General features: G+C 47.8%; 1 protein-coding gene across 2 annotated transcripts in view; it reads left to right on the forward strand.

Annotated features, from left to right (window-relative positions):
* Positions 1-24,714, forward strand: part of EXOC6B (exocyst complex component 6B) — a 304,900-nt gene that overhangs the window by 190,061 nt on the left and 90,125 nt on the right. For both annotated transcript variants that reach the window (XM_082315216.1, XM_082315217.1), the window contains exons 15-18: positions 1-110; positions 5,920-6,031; positions 9,492-9,626; positions 10,757-10,936. In XM_082315216.1, coding sequence (XP_082171342.1) covers positions 1-110; positions 5,920-6,031; positions 9,492-9,626; positions 10,757-10,936 — 537 coding nt within the window. The remainder of the gene's footprint in view (positions 111-5,919; positions 6,032-9,491; positions 9,627-10,756; positions 10,937-24,714) is intronic.

Genomic DNA, 24,714 nt, shown 5'->3' on the forward strand with positions numbered 1-24,714 from the left:
CAACCGTTTCCAAAGAAGTTCCCCTTTTCTGAGTTTGTGCCTAAAGTTTACAATCAGATTAAGGAATTCATCTACGCCTGCCTGAAGTTTTCGGAAGACCTTCATCTGAGGTAGGGGATGAGTGTGCTAGTAGTTGAAATATGGAGGTTTTGCCTGCACTAAAAAATCTCAACGGGATTAAAAGATGAATTCTCTTCCTCAATCCTTCATGCTGCTCAACTGCTCGGATATACGCTGTCCAGGCTGGAGGTGGCTGCTGGTCTCCTTGGAGCGGTAGCATCCTTCGTGTACAAAGGGTTGGCCAAGTCTTCAGAAATAGCTGCCTCATGTAGGGAAAGATAGCCCAGAACCACGCTAGCTGTATAAAAACCAAGGGGGCTGTTCCCTCTGAGGTGTTTCTGAGTCAGTAGATGAATAATAAAGAGATGAATCTGGTTGTCTCGAGAAGGATAGTGATGTCCACTTGTCATTGGGTCGGTGCCTGCTATAACATCTACAGCCTCCCCGGGCTGTCCCTCCAGGAGCGCGCTGGCAGGAAAACTCTTGAGGTTTTGATTTGCCCTGTGTGTTAATGAGTTTCGGCTGCTGGTTTAGGGGTTTTGTTTTTCTTGTTTCCCGTAGGAATTTATATACAAATAATCTGATCTTTTTTTTTTTTTAAAGCCTCCAAAATACTGCATGTGTTTACCCTCCCTTCTCCATCCCAAGGTGCCTTGATGATGGTTTTTCCCATGAGTATGTTTGTCAGGCTGGAAAACAACTGTATTAGCCAGAACCTGCAGGTTGGTGCTTTCTTTTTGCACCCAGTAATGTCTTCAGCTTGGTAGAGGTATATAAATGAATCACAAGATTTTTACTTGCAGGAGGGATCCTTCTTCCCCTCTGACCGTTGGCAGCACCGTACTAGCGAGAGGTTGGACTGGGGGGGGGTGGGTTCACCTCCCTTGGCAGCTTCGTCTCCTGGCCAGGGCCTGACACTGGACTTGCCCCAGTGCTGATGTGAAGCTCGGGCAGTGTTTTGGGGACTCGCCAGATGTTTCAGTGCCTACCCAAGGCTCTTCAGAGTTCTCATTTTCTTCCTTTGTGCGAGGGATAGTAATTTGGAAAGGCACTTTCTTTCCATCTTCTGCTGGAGGACGTGGTAGCTCCTTGGTTGATGTGGAAGCGCAGGATGTTTCTCACCCCACGTTTAATCTCAGCCTTTCACTGGTGGCAGGTTGTTCTCTTCGGTGGCTCCCAAGGCTCTTAACCCGGGGGTCACCATTAAACATCTCGGTTTCTAAAGCCGGCAGAATGGTCCGATTTCACACGGATGCTGGTTTCACCGAACCCCACCGTTGGCACTTCCCTTGTGAGTTTTGTGCTCTTCACCATTACAGAGATGATTGGGTTTGTCAGGGAAGGGAAGAAAAGTGTCCCCTTGGGTCCCTCCTCAGGGGTCCCCCCGGACACGTTATTAAAATTCCTTTCGACATTGGATTTTCCAGCCCTTTTTGAGGAGCGGTGTTGGGCTGGGGGAAGGGAGCCGAGCTCTTGGCTTTTCTAGCCAAACATTTGGAATATTTCTCTGAAAACCCCTGTTGACACTTTCTTCATTTCACCCTGACAGCTTGAATTAGGTTTTATTAGGAAGCTTGGCTACAAAGCCGGCAGCAAGTTTTCTTTCTCTTCTCTTTCTTTTTCTTCTTTGGTTGTCATTTACCTTGCACCCTGGAGTGCTTGGGGTCAGCCCGTCAGTCACGGGAGGCCTGAAGGTCATGACTACTGCTATGGGATACGGGACATCAGCTGTCATTAACCCAGACATTCGCTTAACTACTCTGCGGTCTTTTCCTGAAGAATAGAGCCTGTGGCAGAAAATGTAGCTTGTATTTTTTCTAATTATTTTTTTTAAACCAGCTCCTTGTATGTGTTGGACGGGAGCATTCTCCTTTATGTTGATATGCTTGTGAAAGTTATTGTGCTTTTCAAGTGTTTGAAGAAAATTTGGAGCTTACTATGCATTTGTAGGGGTTGCAGATTTTTTTTGGTTTGGCTCTGTTAATTTGATTAGGAGAAAGAAAACCTCCTTTATATTTTCAGCAGTTCTGCCTTTGTTAAAAAGTGTTTATTTGAGCTCATCGAGGAGATGTCTTTTAAAGTATCCCCTCATTGGGAGGCTTCCGCTGGTTCCAGTGGAATTTCCCATTTTAGAGATAGGGAATATCTTTGGAAAACAGTGGGTGGAAGGATGAGATGTCAGCTCTAATCTACCAGGACTTTGATTGTTGGGTTTCTTTCCAGCAAGGCACCAATCCTGAAAGCACTTGGGATATGATTTTTAAAGTCCTGAAAATAATTTAAGTACATAAAGTTATTAAAAATAAAATCAAATAAAAAATCAGAGGCTTGAATAAGTAAATCAGGTTGGACCTTGGGAAGCCCGCTTTAGGAGAGAGAAGATAAATGCGGTTTCTTTGACAGCTCATGTTATTGCTTCTGTGTTACTAGTGGTCCGTGGTTGTGGACCAAGGCTGGTAACGAAGTTGGTAGGTCAAACTGACTTCAGACATAAGTAGTGAGCAGCCCACATGAAAAATAGTGTTCATTTGGGGGGGGTTGCTTTCTTCTCGCATATTGAGAACTGACCTTTCTGTTGAGCCAAGACCCAACGTCTACTTCACAGTCAAGAGTCGGCATTATACAACTGGCTGGTACCATTACTCTTTGCTAACTGGTCCCGCTGGTCTGGGCACTGGGTCTGGGCTGTTGGTGTGAGCTACTGCTTGGTTCACCATATCTTGCTGGGCAAGGCCATGGCTAACACCCACCGCTCTTGTTGTCACCCTCGCTTACCTCTTCCGTTGAGCCAAGGAAGATTTGGGGCATCGCAGTGCAGTGCCTGGACAAATCCTGCTCTTTTTTTTTTTTTCCCCAAGGAATGCTTCCATTTTTTTTCCGTACTCAGTGTGTGGACCTCATGGGAGATGTCACAGATCCTTCTGCTCCAGTGGAACCCAACCGCAGGGGTTACCAGGCTGCTTGACCCACCATATAACTCAAGTTACAACCTGATTTTCTAGCTTCTGCAGCCAACAAACAAGATGAGAACAGGAAACCTTTGGAAATGGTGCTTGTACGCAGAGAAAGCTCGGTTAGAAGTGCTTTGAAGCAGTAAAAGCAGCATGGAAGCGCTGAGCAGTATTATTAAGCACTACTTGTTTATGCCCTGGAGGCTATCACGGTTGAGATGTTCCTGCAGCTGAAGTGAGCAATTAAAGCAAACCCTCACTTTGCAAAGTGTTTGGTGATATGGCAAACTTGTGCCATCAGCACTGGCTGCGGCGTGGGGCAGAGGCCGGCAGCATCCTACTCCTGCCAAGAGCATGACTGTCTCGGGGCGTACACGCAGCCAGACAGTAACTGGCTTGTTTAATTTCGATGCCCTGATGACAGGTTGGCGTTTGAATTAAAAAAAAGCAAGCTTTTCCAGCACAACCTATTTGATTGCTGTGTTGGTTTAGTGAGAAAAGCTGACATAATGTCCAAAAGCCCTTGTTTTTCATCTGCGCTTTCTCGGTTCCAGTAGATGCTGGAAGCTCCAGCCACCAGCTCCTCTTCCAGCCTCGGCCGTTCTGCACCTCCACCATCCTTAGGGACAGGCATTTTTGGATTTCCCAGGGAAAATCCCGAAAGGGCCGCAGTGCTTATACAAAGGCAGAGCTTTGCGTATCTTTGCTTCCTATGCAACTTTTTCTGTACCCCCTCTGAGCGTGGGTCCAGCCCCTTTTGCTCCCCAGCCCCGTTCCCCGGTTCCCACGCCGCTCCGGCAGCAGCAGGCGGCTGCCCCCGATGTCACAGGGTTCCTTTGTACCACCCCTTTGCTTTAAATCTCCTTTTTACCATCTGTAGATCGTCACAGGGTTAGACTTTATTGTACTTGCTATATTTAACCATGCCATTGTCTGGTGGAGGGGACTGGGGACAATCTGGTTCTTCCTGGGGGATGATGGAGGGCCTGGGGGGGGGGGGGGGGGGGGGGGGTGCATGCATGTGTGGTGGGGTTTGGTTTTTTTTTGTTTATCTTTAAGTAAAACCTTATTTGAGAGCCCTACCCGTAGTATAAAGACCAGGAAAATTCAGGTTTCTTGTACCCCCACGTTTTGATTTCTCTTCCACACTTTAAAAAAACCCAAATGCATCACCTTGGACCGGACATCAAAACCCTGCGAGAAGGAGCCAAGGGGTCCATCTGGGGCGTGGAGCGGGCTAGCCCTGATCATCGCTGGCACGGGATGTGCTTCCCCGCTAAGCGGGAGGAAAATAAACTCGCAGGGATCAGCGGTGATGATCTAGAAGAGACCCACGCTAAGACTTTGGCTGATGACATTGAATTGAAATTACCAGGAGCTGGGTCCTGCTGAGCTGCTGGCCCCGCTCCGCTTGCGTCCAACTGGGAAGGAGACAGTGGTCAACCCTTGGCAGGCGTGTAGCTCAGAAAAGCAGACTTCTAAATATCAGGGGAAAGGAAATATTAGAGAAACCTGTTGGGGAGCACGGCGTGGCAAGCAGCCGCTGGGCGTGCGGGGAGTTGTGCAGCTGGGCTTTTCCTTGGGAAAGCTGCAGCAAGACACGGCTTTCTCGGTCTCATGGAAACACGAGCATGACTTTGCTCGGAGATGTGAGCAGGGAGCAACATTTGCCACTTCTCCTGGGAATCTGGGGGATTTCAGTGCAATTCTCATGCAGCAGCACAAGGAAGGTCCTGAATGACTTGAAAAATGTAGTTGACTGAAGGATGTGTGGTGCTTGGGGAGGACGAGCAGGTTCGGGGGATGCTGCTGTGGCCCCAGGCTGCTGTTGGAGAAGACTGAGTCTTGCCTTCCCAAGCTGCTGGCGCTGATGGACCAGGGCTTGGCTCAGTGCATCTGCTCTAACGTTAAATAGACAGAGAAATTTGGGAGATGTGAGCTGGACAAGGGCTGGCAGCACCCATCCCTGCACCAGCGAGCACCCCAATAGCAGCACCCCGAGACCCCCCACCTCGCATGCTGGCAGCGGGGTGACTGCAAGGGTCGCTTTCCCTTCTTGTGTCCATCCCTGCTTTGTAATCTGGCCCATTTGTCAGGTAAAACAGGAGAAGGAGCAAAAGGTCACGGGCTTGATTTACCGGGAGCCTTAAAGTTATTAGTGCTTCTCAGCCTTCCAGTTGAAAATTTTCTTTGCCCTCAGCTGCTTGTCACTGCGCTGCCAGAGATGAAGCCCCGTGGTGTCAGGGCTAATGCAGGGCCAATGACAGATCAAAGGGACCTGTGGCGGGGTGGGTTTCCAAAACCTCCTGCAGAAAGGAGAGGTTGCACCTTACTGGTATGCGCGTCGCAGGGGCAGCAGCACTTCAGCAGAAAGCCAAGCCCCCAGACTTCAGCAATGCTGCAGTTGCAACCATCTGGCAAAGGGCATGAACCTGTTGCAAGAGCTTCCAGGCTGATTTAATTAAAGAATAAAACATGAGAAGGTGTGGGGGGGATATTTTGGGGGTTTGATTTGTTTTTTCCCCCCGTAGCAGGTCTTCGATGCCTTTCGCTCGCGTACTGAACGTGCGAAACTCCAGCGTTGTGTGCGGGCGGGGGCTTGGCTGCATGGGTTAGCGCTGATGCTGTGGGCAGCTCCCACCCGTGCTGGACCAGCCCCTCTAAGAGGAGAGGCTCAGGGATGTAGGTTTAGCACACGTTAGTCCCCCGTCCTCATAGACACATGCGTAAAAAGGCCTAAATTGTTGGTATTTTGGTATATATTGGTACGTCAGCACCTGTAAGCGGTGCACGGATGATCATGGATAAGGCAGCGGAGGGCTGGGAAGGAGACCGGGTGATGAGAGCTCCAGGTGATTTTCTTTTCATAGAGCATTTTGCACATCTCTCTTTAAATTCTACTTTTCAGTTCCACCGAAGTTGATGATATGATTAGAAAATCTACAAATCTGCTGCTGACCCGAACGCTGAGCAACTGTTTACAGAATGTCATCAAGAGGAAAAACGTCGGGCTGACGGAGGTAGGACGTGGCTTCGAGGAGACCCCTTTCTAGGGCAGGGTGACAGAAGGGGGTTTGGTCCCTTGGAGCTCCTTACGGCACTTTTAGAGACGCTGGTTTGGAGCAGTATTGTAAAATAGTAGGTTGGAAAGCAATAATGGACCCACACAGCATTGCTGTACAAAGAAAGAAACACTTAATACTGCAGGAAAGAGGAAGGTTTTTTGCTGTTGCTGTTAGAATCGCCCCTCTCTTGAATTTGCAGAGCATTATCAATCTGAATTAAAGTGGTGGGTAAGAGGACTTCAAGGAGCACCAGGGAAGAGGCAGGTGGGAGCTAGGAGAGGATGGGGGAGCGGTCCCCATCTACAGGGGATGTTTGAGGCGGTTTCAGCACGTCGCTACAGTATAAACTCTGTCTTGGCATTTTCTTTTTGCGATTGATAGTTTTTTGTACACAGAGTTAGATTTCTGAAAAGTTTAATGCATGGAAATTATGGCTGTTGGGGAATGTGTGTGGTACCCAGGGCAGTTTGGATACCTTAGCGGGACCTCTGTGTGCTGTTATTAAATGAGTAGGTATTAATACAGTTGCAGCTGTTTAATTGATTGTACTATAGAGGTGTGTTCTCTGGACACTGTAAATACCCTGCGGAGGTGAGTTTTGGAGAGCGTAGTGCATTGACAGCGGTATGTATTTACACACCATGCTTCCTCAGCCCTTTATCTCCAGGTCTGGAATCTCTCTGCTCCCTGGGGGCAAATTCCTCCTCCCTCCTGCTCCTCCCAAGGCTCCCTCTGCAGAGGAATGCAACTTTATCCTGCACTATCCATCCCCCAAATGATCTTTTGGCTGCTGCGGAAACGTTCCCACAGTATGACTGAGCGTAGGAAGGGCAAACCGAGTGCGGCGGTCCTCTCAGCCGCTTTTGCCCGCTTTGGATGGTGTAGATGGACCTTGGCATCTTCCACGTTGAGTGAAGGTGATGCCTTTCTTTGGGCTGAGAGTGGCTTCTCCACATGTTTTGGAGCTGAAGAGGATTTTTGCAAGGAAAGCCTACGTAGCACAACTTGAGTTTAAAATAAAGGTGTAGTATGTCCAGAAACCGGTGTTCCTCTCCAAATCTCTTCTCATATTTTCACCCTCTTGTTCCTTACCGCTTACCAAGGTACAAGTAGCTCACTCCTGGGGTTATCTCTACCATCAGTTTTTCTCTAATTCGGTTGAAGAAAAACTACTTTGAGCATCTTTGTCCCCTCCTGCCTTTTTTCTTTGTGTGACCATTGACCTGTTTGTCCAAATGGAAGCACGTGGCGTTTTTCTTCTGAGTTTCTCAAATTCTTCCCTTTTAAAAAAAGACATTGATGTGACTGTGTGAAGCACAGGAATTAAAGGGAACGTCGAAGAGTCCCGGATCGTACACAAGCATAGTCCTGGTGTCAAAAGTGATTGCAGAAGATATTTAAGTACCTTGCATAACTATCACTTCCTAGATTTAATTTTTGCACAAAGCAACACCATCCATTTCTGGGCTCGCCGATGTCCTTTTCCAAGCAGCGGACAAGGTAATAGAAGGCTGCGTACCAACTTTCCCAGTCGGTTATCCTCTTTAATTTATTTTTTCTTTGCTCTTTTTTGGGGCTGCCTCTGAGCAATGGATGTTGAAGTTTGCTACCAAGTCTGCTGCAAATAATCCTGGTGTTTTGAATAATCCTGACATCCCTCAACAAAAGAGAGGGAAAAGATGCTACTATTTTTTTCATTTGAATACCCTAACGAAAAGGTCTTACCCCTCTGAATTCAAGAGAAGATCAGAACTTGAAGGAGCCAGAGAGGGAGCAGAAAAGCTCATAGAAAGTGGTGGAAGAGAATCAAAGCAATCAGGGCCTTCAAGTTTGATAGCTGGTCTGGACCAGTAAGTTGTAATGATCAGAGAAGAGGTTCAGGAGGAATTTCACACAGTTCGAAATACCTAATATTTAGTTAACTTGAAACTATTGGAAAATACATCACGATCGTGATGTCAGGGCTATCTGACACGGAGAAAGGCAAACAAATGAGTGTTTGTTTGAAGGCGAATTATCAAGAACAGAACCCAAGGAGGTCGGAAAGGAGAAGCCTCCCTAGTTACCTGTGTAATACATTTCAGGGACCAGTACAAACCAAGAGGAGTTCAAATAGATTGTAATTTGATTTCTTAAAAACAAAAACCTGACTGAAGTCACAGAAGCGTTGGCTGGAAGGGACCTCTGGAGGTATCTAGCCCAGCCTCTCAGTGGGAGTGGGATTGTTACTCACTTGGATCATGTCAGCCATTGCTTTCTCTACCTGAGTTTTAATTTCTCCAGAGCATAGGTCCCACAGCTTCTCTGGGCACCCCGTTCCAGTTCTGCACTACCTTCCTAATGACTCTTGTTCTCTCTGATACCCGAGATGAACCGCCCAAACTGTGAGCCTTGCCCCTTCTCGTGTCATCTGGCACTAACAAGAGTTGGGTGCTATAATCTTTGTAGCGTTACTTCAGTATTTCTGTGCCTGCAACACTCAAATCAGTGATGAATCCATCTCATTCGGAAGATTTGTGACTGTTTCAAAATTATTTCTTTAGAGGAGGTAACTGCGGACTGCCACACCATACTCCAGCAATTAAATTACATCAATCTAGAGCATTATAATGCCTTCTGTGTCTGTAGGAGGACTGTTTTGGCATGATATCTGAGCTCGACGTTATTTGGAAAGGTTTTGTTATAGCTGATGTTGCACCTTGAAAATATTCATGGCAGTCTGCTTGGAAAAAAGGTATCTGCTTAAGGAATTAATGATGCTTCCAAGTCAGTGATCCTAAAGTGGAAGCCTGGATTGGTTTGCTCTGGATTGTAAATGTTTGTATTGGTTGACTTCAGCAGAGGCTTTTACTCTGTAGTTGCCTTCAACGTCCTGAAATAGTGCCATGTGAAGGCAGCATTAAGAAAATTGCAGGTAATGGTGGGTATGATAACCGAGGAGATACCAGGGTGAGATCTGCTGTTCACCCACACCACCCTCAGAAAAGTAAAACCTTGTGGTTTCTTTGTTAGACGCCTTAGTCTGATGTTGTTCGGTGTCACTCAAGATATGGGTTAGTTAGGGTTCATTAGCAGACAGAATGCTTGTGAGTTGACATGGCATTTTTTTGTAAGCCTGTTGTATTTGAACTGTGCTGAAATGAGCCCTGACTGACAGCTGAATGTAGGAAAGTCATTTAAAAAAAATCTTTTGTGGTAATAGTGGCTGTCATGGGAAATGCTTTTCCCCCCAAATTATCTTTTATTTAAGTTTCTGATGTTGTTAAAGGAGGGGAGCCTTTGAGTGCGTAGCAAAGCTTAGTGTGTTTGTACAGCGTCAGCTCTTCATGCCAGTTCTTATAAATTGGCATCCATTAACCTGGCACGGCCCTGGCTTCGGGAGCACCGTCTTTCAATACCTTTTTTGCCTTTGCAGCTTGTACAGATTATTATAAATACAACCCATTTGGAGAAATCCTGCAAGTTCCTAGAGGAATTCATAACCAATATCACTAATGTACTTCCAGAAACTGTCCACACTACGAAACTCTATGGGACCACAACCTTCAAGGTGAGAAGGCTGGTAGATCCACCTCCGGAGAGTTGCTCTGGATGTTTGGTGGGAGAGTATCTGCTTTCAAAGCGCGTGTGTGGATGTGTGGATGTAGGGCGCGAAGCTGCGCTGAAGGTAATTTTGTCATATCCTGGGAAGCTTACGCCATCGGACTAGCTTTTGGGTTTGTCCTTGGGAGCGTTGCTTCTGTCGAGACCCTGAGCCTTTGTAGCCCTAATTTACAGGCTGTGACTGTAGCACTTGTTATCTAAAGGATTAAGCAGCTTTTAAGCAAAAGCCTGATTTTTTTTTTTTTAATGAATTTTCATTTTGCTGTTTGAGCACTGTACACTGTTACGCACGTCTGGCCACGAACACAAGCTCTCCTCTTTCACCCCAGAGGAGAATAGATTTTCAGAACTTGTATTTCTGTATCTTTCCAGTCCTTTTAGCATTATCCCCTAAAAATCAGGGCTGGCAGAAACTGCCAGACTTCCCAGTCTTTAAATCTTTAAGTCATAACCCAGGAGTGTCCACCCAGATACTTTATATGAAATCTTAAGGCCATAATTGGGTCAGCTGTGGGGTGCCTGAATTGTGTCCCGTGGCTGGAGAGCAGGAGGTGGGAACGGCGCCGAGGACTCGAGCAGCGGTAGGGAATTGGTTAGGTGAGGTTTGCCCTTGGAAGAACTCAGCAGGAGACTAAGGCTCCATGTCCCCAGGGAAGTCCGTTCCTTGTCCCTTCTGGCATCATCTACCTATTTGCCCTGGGGGTGAGTTTTCCTACCCTTATTCTGGCAGGGAAGCTCCTCTGCGGCCCTCGTGCACCCCATACCTGCACAGAGTTTGGTGGGTCTCAACCTTTTCCCATATGGGACGTTCCTCTCCATCCTACACTAGATTTGTCCTCCTGGTCCCCAAGTTGCATCAGAGGCAGCCACCAGCTTGATCTTGCCTGCCACTGACCTGGTGGCACGTGTCCCACCAGTCTGAGCTAACCTGAGGCTGCAGTGGCCACGTAGTTGCCTGCAGGTGCTTTGTCTTGTGCTACCTTTAGGGCTAAAGGTTGCGTCAGTCTCACGTCTCGTTACTTGTGTAGTCTTGTGCTATGGAGACTCCGTCCCATGTAACGTTGTCTTGTTTCCCAGGATGCCCGCCACGCTGCCGAGGAGGAGATTTACACTAACCTGAACCAGAAGATAGACCAGTTCTTGCAGCTGGCGGACTACGACTGGATGGCCATGGAGCCGGGCAGCAAGGCCAGCGACTACCTGGTAGATCTCATTGGCTTTCTACGCAGCACGTTTGCTGTCTTCACCCACCTCCCGGTAAGCCACCTCCACCGATTTGCTTTCTTTTTCTGGCCGGGGAGTGCACAGGCATCCGACGGCGCTGTTGAAACTAATGGTTGCTCAAACTTTATGGAGTGTGATGGAAATGGGGCCTTGTACTGTCAAGTGTTATGAAATAACAAATCTATTTATAGAGTCGTAGAATCAAAGCAAGCTATTTCATCTGTTACCAGAAGCTGGGCCTCAGCGAGAGTCTCCCCATGTATTTGCCAGTCTACTCACACATGAACGAGGGAAATATCGCAGCCCACCACGTACAAGTAGGATCATAATTCACTAGCCACCTATATTTTAGATACATTAACTTTCAGCTTAATGGACATTGAAGATTTTTTTTCAAGAGATCCCGCTATAAGGGTGTCTATTATCTAAACTGCAGATATGCAGTTCAAATGTTTGTCAAGTCACTGGATGCCTTACGTCAAAATATTGCTCTGCGTTGGAAGGCAGCATATGTTTCTTTCTTTTCTCTGCTGTCTAAAATATGCCTGTGTTTATGCTGTTATTGCGATCAAAAAATGTATTTTATGTTGTTTTTTGCAGTTGGCTGAGTAGTGTCCCGTTGAATAGGAAAAATATAATCATCAGGGAGTTTCATTTTTGCTCAAACAGCTTTTTTCCCCTTAAATAAGACTTGTTCTGAGCTGTCTGGATATATACTTATGAGTGTCTTCAATCAGCAGGTATTTTGAAATAGCAAATCCACTGAACAGCATATTTGTCTTTAAAGCAATTTCAGATCTCTCTTCTTTCCTGGGGTGTTACGTACCTGTGGTTAGTGGGTGCCCAGGATTACAGTGCCCCAGCACACACCGGGCACCTTTCAGGAGCTTGGACATAAACAGGAAGAAAAGACTCATCGCCCACAGGGGCCGTTTCCTTAGCTCCATTCCCCCCGTTTGTCTCGCTGTGATTGCTCTGCTGGAAGGATGTCCGAGCACTCCGGAAGGATGTCCCAGCACTCCAGAGCCGGTTTAGGAGGTGTTACAGCCCCAAAATTTTGCAGTCTTCTGCATTGCTCATGCCTTTGGCCTTCTCTGTCCCAGCAGGAAGATTTGGTAGCCGGATGGAAACGAGAGCTGATCTGCTGTGGATGGAGAAGCCACCAAAAGAGAAAGGAAAGTGGCTTTCCCAGTTCGCTGTACCTGGAGGTGCTGCTGAGGAGAAAGTGCTTTCTTAGCTCCGTTATCGCTGGAACAACCTTCTAAATAAAGCGTTGCCTCCTGTGCAGAGAGGTCGGAAGGGCTTTCGCCCATCTTCTTGTTCAGGCCAGGTTTATTGCCAAAATGTCCTGGCCGTTAGGAGCCCTGAGCAGCGTGGCCGCTGGCCATGCGAGCAGGCATGCGGCAGGTGCCCTCTGGAGGTGCTTGGACATGGCTGGATTCCTCAGCTGCTGGATTTCACTTTAAAAAAGGAGATGTGGCTGCACAGGGGTGGGTTATTACCCGGAGCCCACTTCCAGAAGTCATACTGGGAGTACGTATGCAGGCAAGTAATGGAATTTGACAGGGAGATTGATCTCTTCACCAGAGTGTGGTGCAGAGCTCGCAGGAGAGATGAGGATGGGGAGAGATGCCCGCAGTGATTTATGAGATGGACCTGGAGCGATTTCTCTTTCTTTAATATTAATGTTTCCTTTTTGAATGAGTCAAAATTGTTTCAGAGACTGGGAGGGCAGCTAATTGGTCTAAAAAAGACCGAGACACATGAAAGCAGCCTTTTCTCTTCCAGAACTGAGTTAGAAAGGACCCAGCTGAGAAGGCGGCTGGCTGCAGTTTGCCCTGGTGAAGGTGCCGGTGCTGTTGAACCAGCACACACGCAGCACCTTATCTTCAAAGCACGGCACGGCGCCGATCTCCCGAGAGCCCTGTGAGAGAGGGGAGGCAAGTCAATCAGACGCTGCAGTCTGATTTGTGAAGCTGTAGATCTGGTTCAATGGTCCGTAGGAGATGTAGGTCTGGGATTTTTTTTTACATATTGGAGTTTCTTCCTTTAGAGGGCTGCTGTGAAGATGCCATCATTGAACATTGCTCATGGGTCCCCCCGTATCCTGCAGGCAACGGTGGGTGAGAGCAAGTCAGGAAAAAATCAGGCTATGTCAAAAAGGCACCCAGCTCCCTTGGTGCCTCTGCCGGTTCATTCTAGTAGGGTTCAAGGGCCTTTTTCCAGCAGCTTATTTAGAAACACATTAAAATTTCTGCACTTTGCTAAATGAAATGTAGGAGATAAGGGATGTAGAAGCCCAAATCTGCCTAAACCAATGCAGGAAAATGGTGGAGATGTTTATAAAAGCACCAGTTATGTGGGATGAGCTTCATTTGTGAAAGGAAAGAGTGAGAGGGGTTCAAGAGGGAAAGGAACTATCTCCAAAACGGGTGAATTGTAAGTAAAAGAGGATATTGCAGGACTCCTAGTGACAAGGTAGAGCTGTTTCTATGTTGCTGGTCCTAATCCAGCCCGAATTATTAGCACCATAGTGTTACCATCTAAGAGGAGTTGCTGCCCGGTTTGAAATGAGTTTGCAGCCTGTTCCAGCTATAAAATATAGGATTTCCACACTGCCAGTAGCTCACAAAGCAAATCAAGTGACGGTGCGCCATCCTTGGAGAGCGGAGCGTCGTCTTGTCCCTAGAAGTGGCCTCCGTGCAACACCGTCCCCTCCTGTTCTCATGTCCTTTCCTGGTTTGGAAATGCCAGTGTCTTCCCGAGCAGGTGCCTTCACGTTGACTGAACTTACACGATTTTAAAATCAGTGAGAAGCGCTCTCCTAGTATTTGAACCTGCAGCAGTTTTTTAGGAGAAAAGCGTGGCAGTCTCAGGAGACGACGAAGTGGCAGGCGCCGAGCTACTCACCTGCCTTTTGTCACACCAGTAATTACAGCGAGAAAAACCTTCACCTGCTGATCAAAGAAACTTGGCCTGGGCATGTCGGTGGTTACCATGCTAAAATTACACCAACAAAAAGTGCTGTCCTGTAATAGAACGGAGCCGAAAGTCCTGAGCCTGCAAAAATGCAGGCGGCTCCTTAACTTGACGGGTGTGAGTAATCCCATTGTCTCGGACAGGGCTGCTCATCTGCAGGAAACCTTTCTGGGGTCAAGGCTCCAGCTCGCCGCGAGGCAGATCAAATGGCCTTGAAGGGCCCGGTTGACTCGAGTCAACATTGCAGAGAGGGGGTGAAGAGGAGCAGAGATGCTGAGCGAGCTAAAAGACGACTCCAAGCCACGATTTGGGCGTTAGGTTTTGTGTTTCTCTTTTTGGGTACATGAGGCTGAATTTTTCCTGTATTTATTGGGGGTGAATCCCAGAAGGGTTGAGGTTGGAAGGGACCTCTGGAGGTCACAGAGTCACAGAATGCTTTGGGCTGGAAGGGACCTTTCCAGGCCATCCAGTCCAACCCCCTGCAACGAGCAGGGACATCTTCAACCAGACCAGGTTGCTCAGAGCCCCGTCCAGCCTGGCCTTGGATGTTTCCAGGGATGGGGCATCCACCACCTCCCTGGGCAAGCAGGTCAGCTGCTCAAGCAGGAGAACTAACCCAGACCAAAGCTAGTCCTGGCTTGCAGAGTGCCATAAAGAGCCTCCACTTTCTCTAGTGTTCAAGCAGGAATTTTTCCTTTAGAGCATCAGAGTAGATGTGGGAGATGGTGGAAACCACTTGACATTAGGAATCGCTGGAATCGATTTGCTTTTTCCAGCTTTGCTTCGGGACGCCGAGCCTCCGGCTGCAAAGGGCATGCTGGTGGGTACAGCGTGTGCCGGAGGAGAGGAAAAGTTCATGGTGAAGTTAACGGGGTTTTGGTGCATACCACTGCTGCATGAAATTTTCATGGTGGTTTAGAGCCACAATTCGAAAATGCTCCGCTAAGTGCCCGAAATGTCTCAAAGCAAATAACACGCTGGTGGAAATCAAAGCATAATTAACATTTGGCTTCAAGGCTGCCCTCTTCCTGCGTTAACCAGGGAGAGTCGGTTACTGCTGCTGCTGAGCTTATTAACATGGGATGCTCGGGCCTCCTTTAAAAGAAAATACTTTCCTTTTTTTAAGGAAAAAAAATGCTTAAAAAAAGAAAAGTATTTTAGGGGGGGAAAAAAAAAGGTGGTTTCTGGTTTTCAGCAAGTAAAGGGCCACGGCCTCAAAAATTAACATTTCCAGCATAATACTTTTAAAAGAATGACTGAAAAAGCCTTTTGTCTTTGATGGCTGATTGTTGTTTTTATTTCTTGTTAGACAAGTTAATGTAAATTGCATTGACAGGGCTACTCCAAACACACTGATTTGTTGACATTAAGCTTCTCAAAGATGGAGGGTTGTGTCAACACCTACAGTGAACTGTCAGGTTAACAAAGCAAGGATGTTTTCTTGGGGGAGGGGAGCAGAATTGGGGGAAGGGGGGGTGTTTTGTTTTTATTTTAAGTTTCCTTTAATCCTCTGTTAGTCTTGTATCTTGATAACCTCCTTTGGAAGGTAATCAGGGCAGGTCAAGAGGTGATGCTGACCCGGGAAGGGGAAGCAATCTTTCAGCGATTGAACAAACTCTAACCTCTGCCGGCCTGAGCAGTTCAGCGTGAACTCTCTGCAAAGGGGTTTTGGGGTTGTTTTTTTTTCCTTTTGTGCTTATTTTTGCCAGATGGCAGGCAGAGATTTCAGCTGGAGCTGCGCGAACGCCGCGGCCGCTCTGCCTGCAATGTTTTTGCCTTATTCACCGTATTGGCATCTCCTCCCAGTTGCAAATAAATACGCCAGCCCCGGCAGCTCTTGCTTTGGTAGAAAGAGCTTTGGAAGTGTTTATTTTCTTTTTAAAGAGAACGATTACCTATGTTTTTATTTAAAAAGCCAAATCCCTCTGTAATATTTTAAAAGGCAAGGCACTGTGCATGGAAGTAAAATGCCATGAACTTTGCACCGACCACAGCCTTGACCGCACTGGGAGGGACCCAAGTGGAATATAACCGTCATGAAAACATCATATGAGCACCAAAGACACCTTCTTTGGATTTGCACAAGTCCTGTCTGTGCACAGATTGCGGCCCCTTGCCCTCGGAAGAGCTGAGCAAGTGTTGCTTGAGCTGATCCCTGCTGTCTCTCGCTAGGGTTTGACGTCCATCACCTCCATATTACAGGTGGGAGAGCCGAGGCACGTGGCTGTTGACTTGCAGAGCATATTTAAAGCAATAAAACTGGCCTTGTGGTGCTTTGATGTCATCCTCCTCCTCCTTAGACCAGGTTCAAAGAGCCCATATTTTGCTTTTTTAATACTCTGCCAACTGCCGAGCAGCCGGTGCCTCGGCTGGAGCATTGCTGGGTTGTAGGCACCTACGGGCGATGACCGATGTGTACCTCTCTGCCTTTCTCGCTGTTGCTTTGCTCTCTTCTGCATTTGACTTTAAACTCCCTGTGTTGTCCTCTGTAGGGGGATGTAGATGTCCACTCTACAATGTCGGTGAGTACAAGACTGCGTGTCGTGCGCGTTCAGTCTGCTCTGCTCGCACTTCGAGTGTTGGAGGGTGAGTTGAACCAGAAGAGGTCCTTAGTCTGGAAGGGAGGAAAGGAAAAGACTGAGTAGAAGTTTAAATCAACAGGATAAATAAGAGATCAGGGGAAAGGGCTTCCTTCCAGACAGGTCGCCCACAACCATGCTGTTGCAGTAGCATTGCTAACTTGTTCCTTTTAGAGCACGTCGCTCCTTCTATCCCCCAAGCATCCCTAAATGTGCAGAGAATTAGGGGAAATGCCTGTTATTAGGGAAAGCACGATGTGATCTTCAACCTCTGCTCGAAAGAGAAAAGATCTTTGTAAAATCCCCTCTCGCTCCCTGTATTTTGTTCAGACAAATCCCCCACGGGGATTTCAGCCTGACGTTCCTCCTGGTCTAAGTGCTCCGACCCGGGGCTTGGACCGCTAAGCCTTCCCTCTGGCTAGAGTGGTGGAATAGTATTTTATCCAGAAAATAGCATGGGTTCTTGACATTTACTGTCTCCCTGTTTGGATTAGGGCAATTAGCACAAAGAAAGCGAAGGAGACCTTTCGGACCTGCCTTCTGGTTCAATGAACCCCTCTAATTGTTGTCATTTCTGCTTGTTTTATGTGCGGGAGAAAAATCCGTGGCACTTTCCGGCTAGATCGCAAACAAAGTGCTCTCGAGCTACCTTGTTTCCTCTATTCCCATGTCTGCAAGCCAAGGCACGTGCGAGCAAAGCGCGCCTCGTTTTTTGTGTCGGTGCAGCCCTGCTCGACGCGGTTGTGCGGTGTGAGATGCGGCCGTCGCGGAGGCGTAGCCTCTACCCCAGCTTCTGCTTTTCCGCCTTTAACCCCTGCTCTTCATTTTAATGCTGAGCTGCCACGGTAGTATTGATATTTCACGCCGCGGTTGGGTGCGTGTACCCCTTTTCCTGGAAACTGAGCATAGCTAAGCCTTGAGTATTTGCAGGCTCTGGGCACCTGGGGGTTTCTAAGTCAACATCGAGGTCTCAAATCAACGCCAGCTTCTGGAAAGAAAGAGCCTTGTTAAAGCAATTTGAGGCCAGCTTCCATCAAAGCCATGGCCGGGTTGCTGGCAGGGCTGCGGGAGCTGCCCGCGCCGTCGGGGAGCAGGCAGGGATGCTTCGGGCATCCCCCTGCGGCCGCGGGTTTCCAGGAGCGGTGTTGAATGTCGACCGTCCTACGCGGTGTCCTTAGGGCGTACCCTAAGAGAGACAGATGCAAAACGTGGTGTTGCCTCTGGCTTTTCGAGACTTTCAACCATTTAGAAGCCAGATGTATTTATTTCTTTAATTGAATCCAGTGCCTAGACAGCTATGGAGTCAGCTTCCTATGGAGAGGGGTGCATTAGTTTCATTAAGGTAAATCAATGAAAAATAATACCTGGAGGTCCCCTGGAAAGGGTCAGGAATGGAGTAATCCCTTTATATGGTGGGACTTTGCTAGCCTGCTCTTAGTTGGTTTTGTTTTTAACTGCAACCGATTCTAATTTTCCTTTTAACCCCTCTAATTTTCTGTTCTCTAGGTAGTTTGTATTAATTGGTGGAAATAAATCACTAATCTGTCTGTCTAAAAGAGATTGAAAAATACAAATCTGATCGCACAAAATAGCAGGACAAAGGAGTAATTGTAACGGAGTTTAAAATGCCCGGTGGGAAGTAGTTGTGGCTAATCCTGGAAGTTTCTTGGTGTTGTAGATACAGACACACATAAAAAAAAGAGCGAGTTGCCTGGGACGCAGACACGGACAGGGCATGAGCAGCATCCAAAATCCTCCTCGTACGGTCCTCAGGGGCTGCCTCTGCTCTCCAGAGATGATCCGAGTCTCTTGGGGGGTTGCTCGGAGCAGCTCGCCCCGAAGGTTGGGCAAAATGCCCTGAAAGCGAGGGTGCCTTGGTGGGGAGAAGGCGGGCTGGTGACGGGAACAGCGCTTGCATGGCGGCGTGGTCCCGTGCTGCCCGCCTTGCTGCGGTCCGGTGGCTCTGCATTGCTTTCCTGGTCTTCTCAAGTGTCTCCAAAATCCCAAATACTTACCAAAATGAAGGGGTCGAAACAAGAACTACTGGTTGCTTTAAAGCAAGGAGCAAAGCATTCAAATACAGCGGATTTAGCTTTGTTGGCTGGGGAGAAGGCTGACCTCTGATTAACCCAGGAGCGCTAGTTAACTCGAATCCGGGTAAGCCAAGTTATCTTGTAATTACATGGTTTCTTGTCTGCTTTCAGCACTTTGAAAATTAATTGAAGCTAAAATGCCCAGTCCCATAAATCCTTTAAACCAGGGTGTGCACGCTTCCCTAGGTATTGCTTCCCTTTGTGTAGTCACCTTGGCATGTTTGGCTTTGATTTTTCTTTCACAAACTTAGATTTATAAAGCTATTTTATGCTTACTTTTGCATGCACGTACATACTCAAAGAATCAGATGTGCGGTACGGGGAATTTGGCAGCCAAAAATCCATCCTCAAGCGTAAGGAATCCAAACATGCCTGCTGCTTCCTGCACCAGAGCCCCAGCCTCTGCCTTCCAGAAACCCCAACAGAGCTTCAAGTATGGGTTGGTTTTTTTTTTCCCCTTTAGCAAATTTACGTGAAACAATAGGCTTCGCAATTATATGCTTTCCTCTTATTTCATCCCCTGGCAACCTGAAATCTTGTAAGGCTTCTCTTAAGTTGTGAACGTGCCAAGGAGCACCGATCAACGCCGCATCTGCTTCCATAGCCCTCAGCTGTCTCGCGTAACCTACCCACGGGAGGAGACCCACCTGCCCTAGAGGAGCCCAGCCTGCAAACGCAGCGTCCTTCGGGCTCCCCGAGCAGAGATCACTTGAACTGAGGTTGCACGGAGAAGCGTTGGGAGCTCGTGCCCATCATTTGGAGCCGACGGCCGCCTGGGCCTGGTTGAGTGCAATTGGTGTGGGCGAAGCGGCTGCAATTAAGGACACGTCGTTCCATGGCCGTCCCAGGGGTGCCTCTACCCAGAGATATGTTCTGCCTGGATCTTGTAGCCTAGGTTAGATGGAATAGCAAGAGAGAGAAGCACAGCATTTAAACGTGCAGATCCTTACGGATTTCTCGTGATCGCCATGGTCTTCACTGTGTGTCATGAATGGCAATAAATAACAAGAGCCCAGTGGGTTAATTAAAAAACAAGATAACGGTAATTTCTACAGCTTTCACCATCCATCTTTTTCTTCTTTCTTTTTCAGCTATAACATCTAAATATTGAAAATGGAAATTGAATGTATGATTTAGTTTTTGGAGGAATGTGAAACGAGCTCAAGTTTCCTGTGTCGCTTGTGTTGGTCACTCAGCAATCTGCTCTGCTCGGAAAAAAAAAATCTCTCCCGAATTGGGTGTTGATGGCTGATGGAGTGGAAATGGAGTGGGTGGGTGGGTTTCTTTTTTTGTTTTGAGCTCATCCTTTTTTCCAGTCTGTTCAACATCTGGGCCTTAAGTCATGTATTAGTTGCGTTTCCAACAGGCGGCCGTACGTCACGGCAGCATGCCGACCCTTCCTTCGGCGTCTCGGCAAGCAGAAATCTGCGTAAACGGGGAATCTGGAGCGCCCATTTGTGTGCAAAGGGTGAGAAGCCCTTCGTGTCCGTGTGCCGGAGGGCTCCGCCGCGAGGATAAGGGCAACCTGCTGTGCTCCAAGCCTTGAGATCTTTCCCCTTTTATTTATAACATCAAATTATAATTATAAAATTATACAGCAAAGATGAAGCAATTCGGTTCGCTCTCTTTAAGTCTTCCTACTGCCGTAATTGGCAGATGCTTTGCCCTGATAAATCAGCAGAAAGAAGCGTGGTTCTAGCTCTTTGTATGTTAGGGAAAAAAATAAAAAAAATCTGTATTTAATCAACTTTTTGTTTCCAAAATGGCAGCTGCTTTGTATTTAATGGAAAATCAGGCTCTTCCCAATGGAAAGAATGTTATTCCCAAAGCGAATACAAAAGAAAATAAAAGCCACAAAAGAAGAGGATGAAATATGTAATTTTTTTTTTTTTTTCTTTCCTCGCTCATTCCAGTTTTGGAGCCGCGCGCTCCGATCACGGTCAGGCCACGGCTCTGGTTTGCGTCAAGTAACTCGGGAAGCCTTAGCTCCTGGACACGGGGACCGGGAGAGAGCCTCGCTCCACCTTAGAAGCCACAAATAGGAAAATTAGGGCTGCTTCATGCTTCTCGTGTGCATATGGAGGCTCGTTAAATGCAGGTTATTTGTGGGTTTAATTCCGTTGCAGGCTGAGGTGCCTCTGCTTTCGGAGCAGCACATTTTGTCCTTGACACCTCTTCTTGCAGGGTCTTGGTGTCTTTTTCAGAGGTGAATGATCTTTGTGGAGACCCAAGTGGTGAGCATGGAAGGAGGAGAAAATTGAGGAGCATCAAGCCCGTGCCTTGTCCAAGCCCAGCCAGCCGGTCCGCGGGTCGCCGTCCTCTCCCCGGAGTTGCAGTGAATCTACACACTGTCCTTTCTCGGTCTGCTGCTCGTGTTTGCTTGCAGTGTTTGCTCTGAAACGCATTTAAATGTTGGAAAATTAATATTCAGTGCTGGGGGGAGGCTGCCAAACTGCCACCCTGGCAAGTCCAGAGCCCCGGGTTTGTACCGTTCGGTCAACGGTGCAATTTGGTTGAGGGTTCCCTCCCGCTGCTGGGCCAGGGATGTTGAGCCATGTGGTGGAGGTACCCTTGGGGGGGAAGGAGCAGCGGTTCGAGCTGTCGGGATGTGTTCTGTCCACGTAATTTGGGTTTTGTGTGGATTTTGGTAGCTGCTTCCCTGCTGGCCCCTGCACCTCCCTGTCCCGCGACACCATTTCTCGGCGCAAGAAGGCGGCGCAGGCGCTTGCAGTGCAGCTTGTAACGGCGTGGAGTGTTTAGAGAGCAGGTAGATGGGACTTTTTAATCTTTTATTGTTTAAAAAAGAGGGTCACGTAAAGAAAGTAGAACGCAGCAGATTTGGAATGGGAGTTTGATGCCACGGGCTGAATCTTCAGCCTGGTGGGAGAGTTGGGATCCGATGGTTATGTGATTAATGACAGTGTCTACAGTTAAATCAAGTGGCTAACAAGGATAAAGCATGTCATTCCTAGCGTCGCTCAGAGCACAGTGCTGGCGTCCGCCTAACCCGGACTGGCCGGAGTGCTTTCCCACCCGTGTCCAGCACGAAGGTCCTTGCACAGATCTCTCAAGCATCTCAGGAGACCAGACAGCAGCTGGGTGCTCCAACGCAGGCGCTGCTCATTGCGGGTGCCCCAGGCTCTGCACACAACTGTTTCCATGCCATAGACTTTTAAAAGCGGTTAATTAAAAATATCCTGCCATGCATTTGGATGGTGTGCAAGGGAAAAGACGCAGATCTTGGAATCCTCTATTTCCTTGGGGGGTTTTTGCATATGTGCATATGCAAAAAAAAAAAAAAACCCAGCAGCTTCCCAGCTTTGCTGCAAACTACTGAGCTCCTACAAAAGACCTCTGCCCAGCTGTGTATTTGTGTGTGCCTCCGTAAGGCTTCAAAGAAACTGCCCCGTGCTCAGCTGTAACAGCTGCACCCCAAGGTACTTCCCTTCGCCACCCCCTGCCCTTCCTTCTATTTATTTATTTTCCTATTTAAAAAAGAAAAAAAAAAAAAGTAGATGTCACTTGTTGACTCTGACAGCGCAGTCAAAGCGAGGGAAAAATCTTGTGTTCCTGTGTATGCTCTTATCCTGGATCCTCTTATATCCTGGATCCCACGACTATACGTGGTTACAAAATCCTTGACTTGTGCTTTTTTGCCGTTGGGTGTATTTGCTCCTGCTTGTAAGCAAGTAGACGCAGTTCATAGTGCCAAGACCCCTTGATGCCTATGTAGGAAAAACCTTGCCATGGAGCGGGTTACTCCACAAATTAAATGTCATTTGGTTAAAGACCAAAAAAACCCAAACCGAATAAAATAACGTTATTAAAAAAAAAACCAAAAAAGCCAAGCACTTTCAGGTCTGCCTGTGGGAGCTGGTTGTGACCGTCACCCCCGATGCGATTGCTGCTGTGCTGCCCTGTATGAGAGCCTTGAGGCTCCCGCCAGCTTCGGCCAAAACAGCCCCCAGCTGTTGACCTTGGGCATCTCCGACACAGCCAAACTGTTACGGTTTTTCCTCTTTTATTGGAATGTGGGGGGTTTTGTATCGGGCTGCAGCGGTCGGCGTAACTGCCTGGTTTATTTTTTGTGTGGTGAGGATAATTGCTGTGTTTGCTTTTTTTTGCCTTTTTCTTTTTTTATTTGTCTGGTTGCCTCTAAGCTCCTGTTGGGAGTTCAGCTTTGCCATGTGTTTGTCTTGCTGCCGTATCTGTGACAGCCTGTTTTCCCTTTAGTACTCAAAATAGAATATAAGTGGTAAATGTTTACTTCTGAAAATGACACCCCGTCGATTTTTTTAAATACCTCTGGAAGACAGCCACCTAAACATGAGCTGGGGCTCAGCTTTCGTATGAGTTTGAAAGCAATCCCGCTTCAGTCAGAGGATGGTGGCCTTCCAGGTGGGTTGGAGCAACTGCTCTTTTCGCTCTTCAGATGCCGTCAGCTTTCCAGGTGAGTGCGTCTTTGCACAAGGCAAATTTCACTCGGAATTGTGTTAGTTGGCACTGATTTAAGGTGTTGCTCTTCATAGGTTTACTATGGGGAACCTGAGAGATTTCAGTGGTGGAAGGCTGTCTCTTGAACCAAGCTATTGCGTGATAGGGATGGCCAAAGTCATCCGATGACCCAAATCCCAGTTTCACTCAGAAAAGGCCACGCCGTACCACGGTGGTGATAATCTGTTTAAATCTGGTGATTTGCTAATGGCAACAAAGCTTCTTCCAGATGACTACAACCTGCCCTGCTCCCAGCCCAAGTAATCAGGTGTAGAGGGAAGGGGAGCAACGCCTGCAGCTCATCCGGCGCAGAGCATCGGTCCTCCTCCTAAACCAGAAACTGTTGTCCATCGGGTCACTTCTGGCATGGCAAATCCTGGGGAGTAAGAGGCCCTTCTTACTCCTGGTAGACCAGGTCACAGATGCCTGTCCCGTTCACTGCGAGTCGCAGGATGGATTCTGTAGCTGTTGGAAGGGAGGCTGTTGACACGAAGGCGATGCCATTGACCGTTCTGGTAGGTCCCAGCTGTGCATTGAATCCAAACTGCCTTTCTCAAAGAAACGTGTGTGCAGTCGTTGCCTCTCCTTTCATATGTTTGAGCATCAGGAAACCTTTAACTTTGTAACTGCCAAGTAATATGAAGACCTGATGGGGGTCCGAGGCTGGGGATCATCCCTTTCCCCAACAGGCATTGCCCTGTGCTCAGGAGTCCTGGCCCGCAAGCGTTGCTCATCGCCAACCTTCTCTTGTTGGCTGGAAGGTTTCTTCTTCTTTTCCTTGGCAAATTTCAAAACCACATGAACGTCAGCTTGTAGCTTGGTGCCAGTCGCCTTTTTCCAAGTCCAGAAGTCAACACACTGGCTTCAGTGTGTAGCTCCTGGGATGACTTCATGGAGCCAGAGCTCAAATACGGAGCTTGGCAGTGGCTGAAATCAATAAGTGACTGTTAATATTTGCACATCAGTCCCCTCTCGCGTCCCACGCGGGTCACGTCTAACGCAAGGTGACAGGGCTCAGCCCACAGCATGTTCCCTGCTGGAAACCAGGAACCGGTCTGCTCTCGTCCTCTTTCCAAACACAAACAATTTTGGGAGGAAAAAGTGATTTCTTCTTCTTAATAACGGTTCTGCGAAGCCAAGTAAATAAAATTAATTAAGAGTTACTTTCTTGATGCCTAATCTGAAGCTGATACTCTTAGGGATGGATTTGATTTTCTGGGATGTGTGGTGTTGTCTGACTGTATAGCACGTAATGAGTCTGTCTCCTGGACAAAGACACTGCATTGATTCTCCTTTTATATTAAACATAAAACTTCTTAGAAAAATTCACTTTTCTTTTTGCTAATTTGTATTGTTCGCAGTGATTTGACGCTCATGCTGTTGTGTTTTAACTCTGTATGGTTGCTTCCCTTCTCGCGCCTTAAGCTGGGCTTGGTTTAGCTGTGGTATCCTGCAGTTCTCCAAATCGGCGTCTTCTCTCTTTTAGACACTGGGGCAGATGTTTTGTCTACATTTCCATCAAACTCCTTAGTGCTCCGAGGCCTCTAAAAGAGGGATATCAGTTTAGGAAGCTCCCCTGCCCCTTGTCCCTCCACTGGGTCCATGTGATCCCGTCCTGTGGGTCTGGAGGTACAAGCTTTGGTTTTGGACCATGCTCCCTGTGCCG

The sequence above is a fragment of the Platalea leucorodia genome (genome assembly GCF_965183815.1).
Source record: "Platalea leucorodia genome assembly, chromosome: 6".
Lineage (NCBI taxonomy): Eukaryota > Metazoa > Chordata > Aves > Pelecaniformes > Threskiornithidae > Platalea > Platalea leucorodia.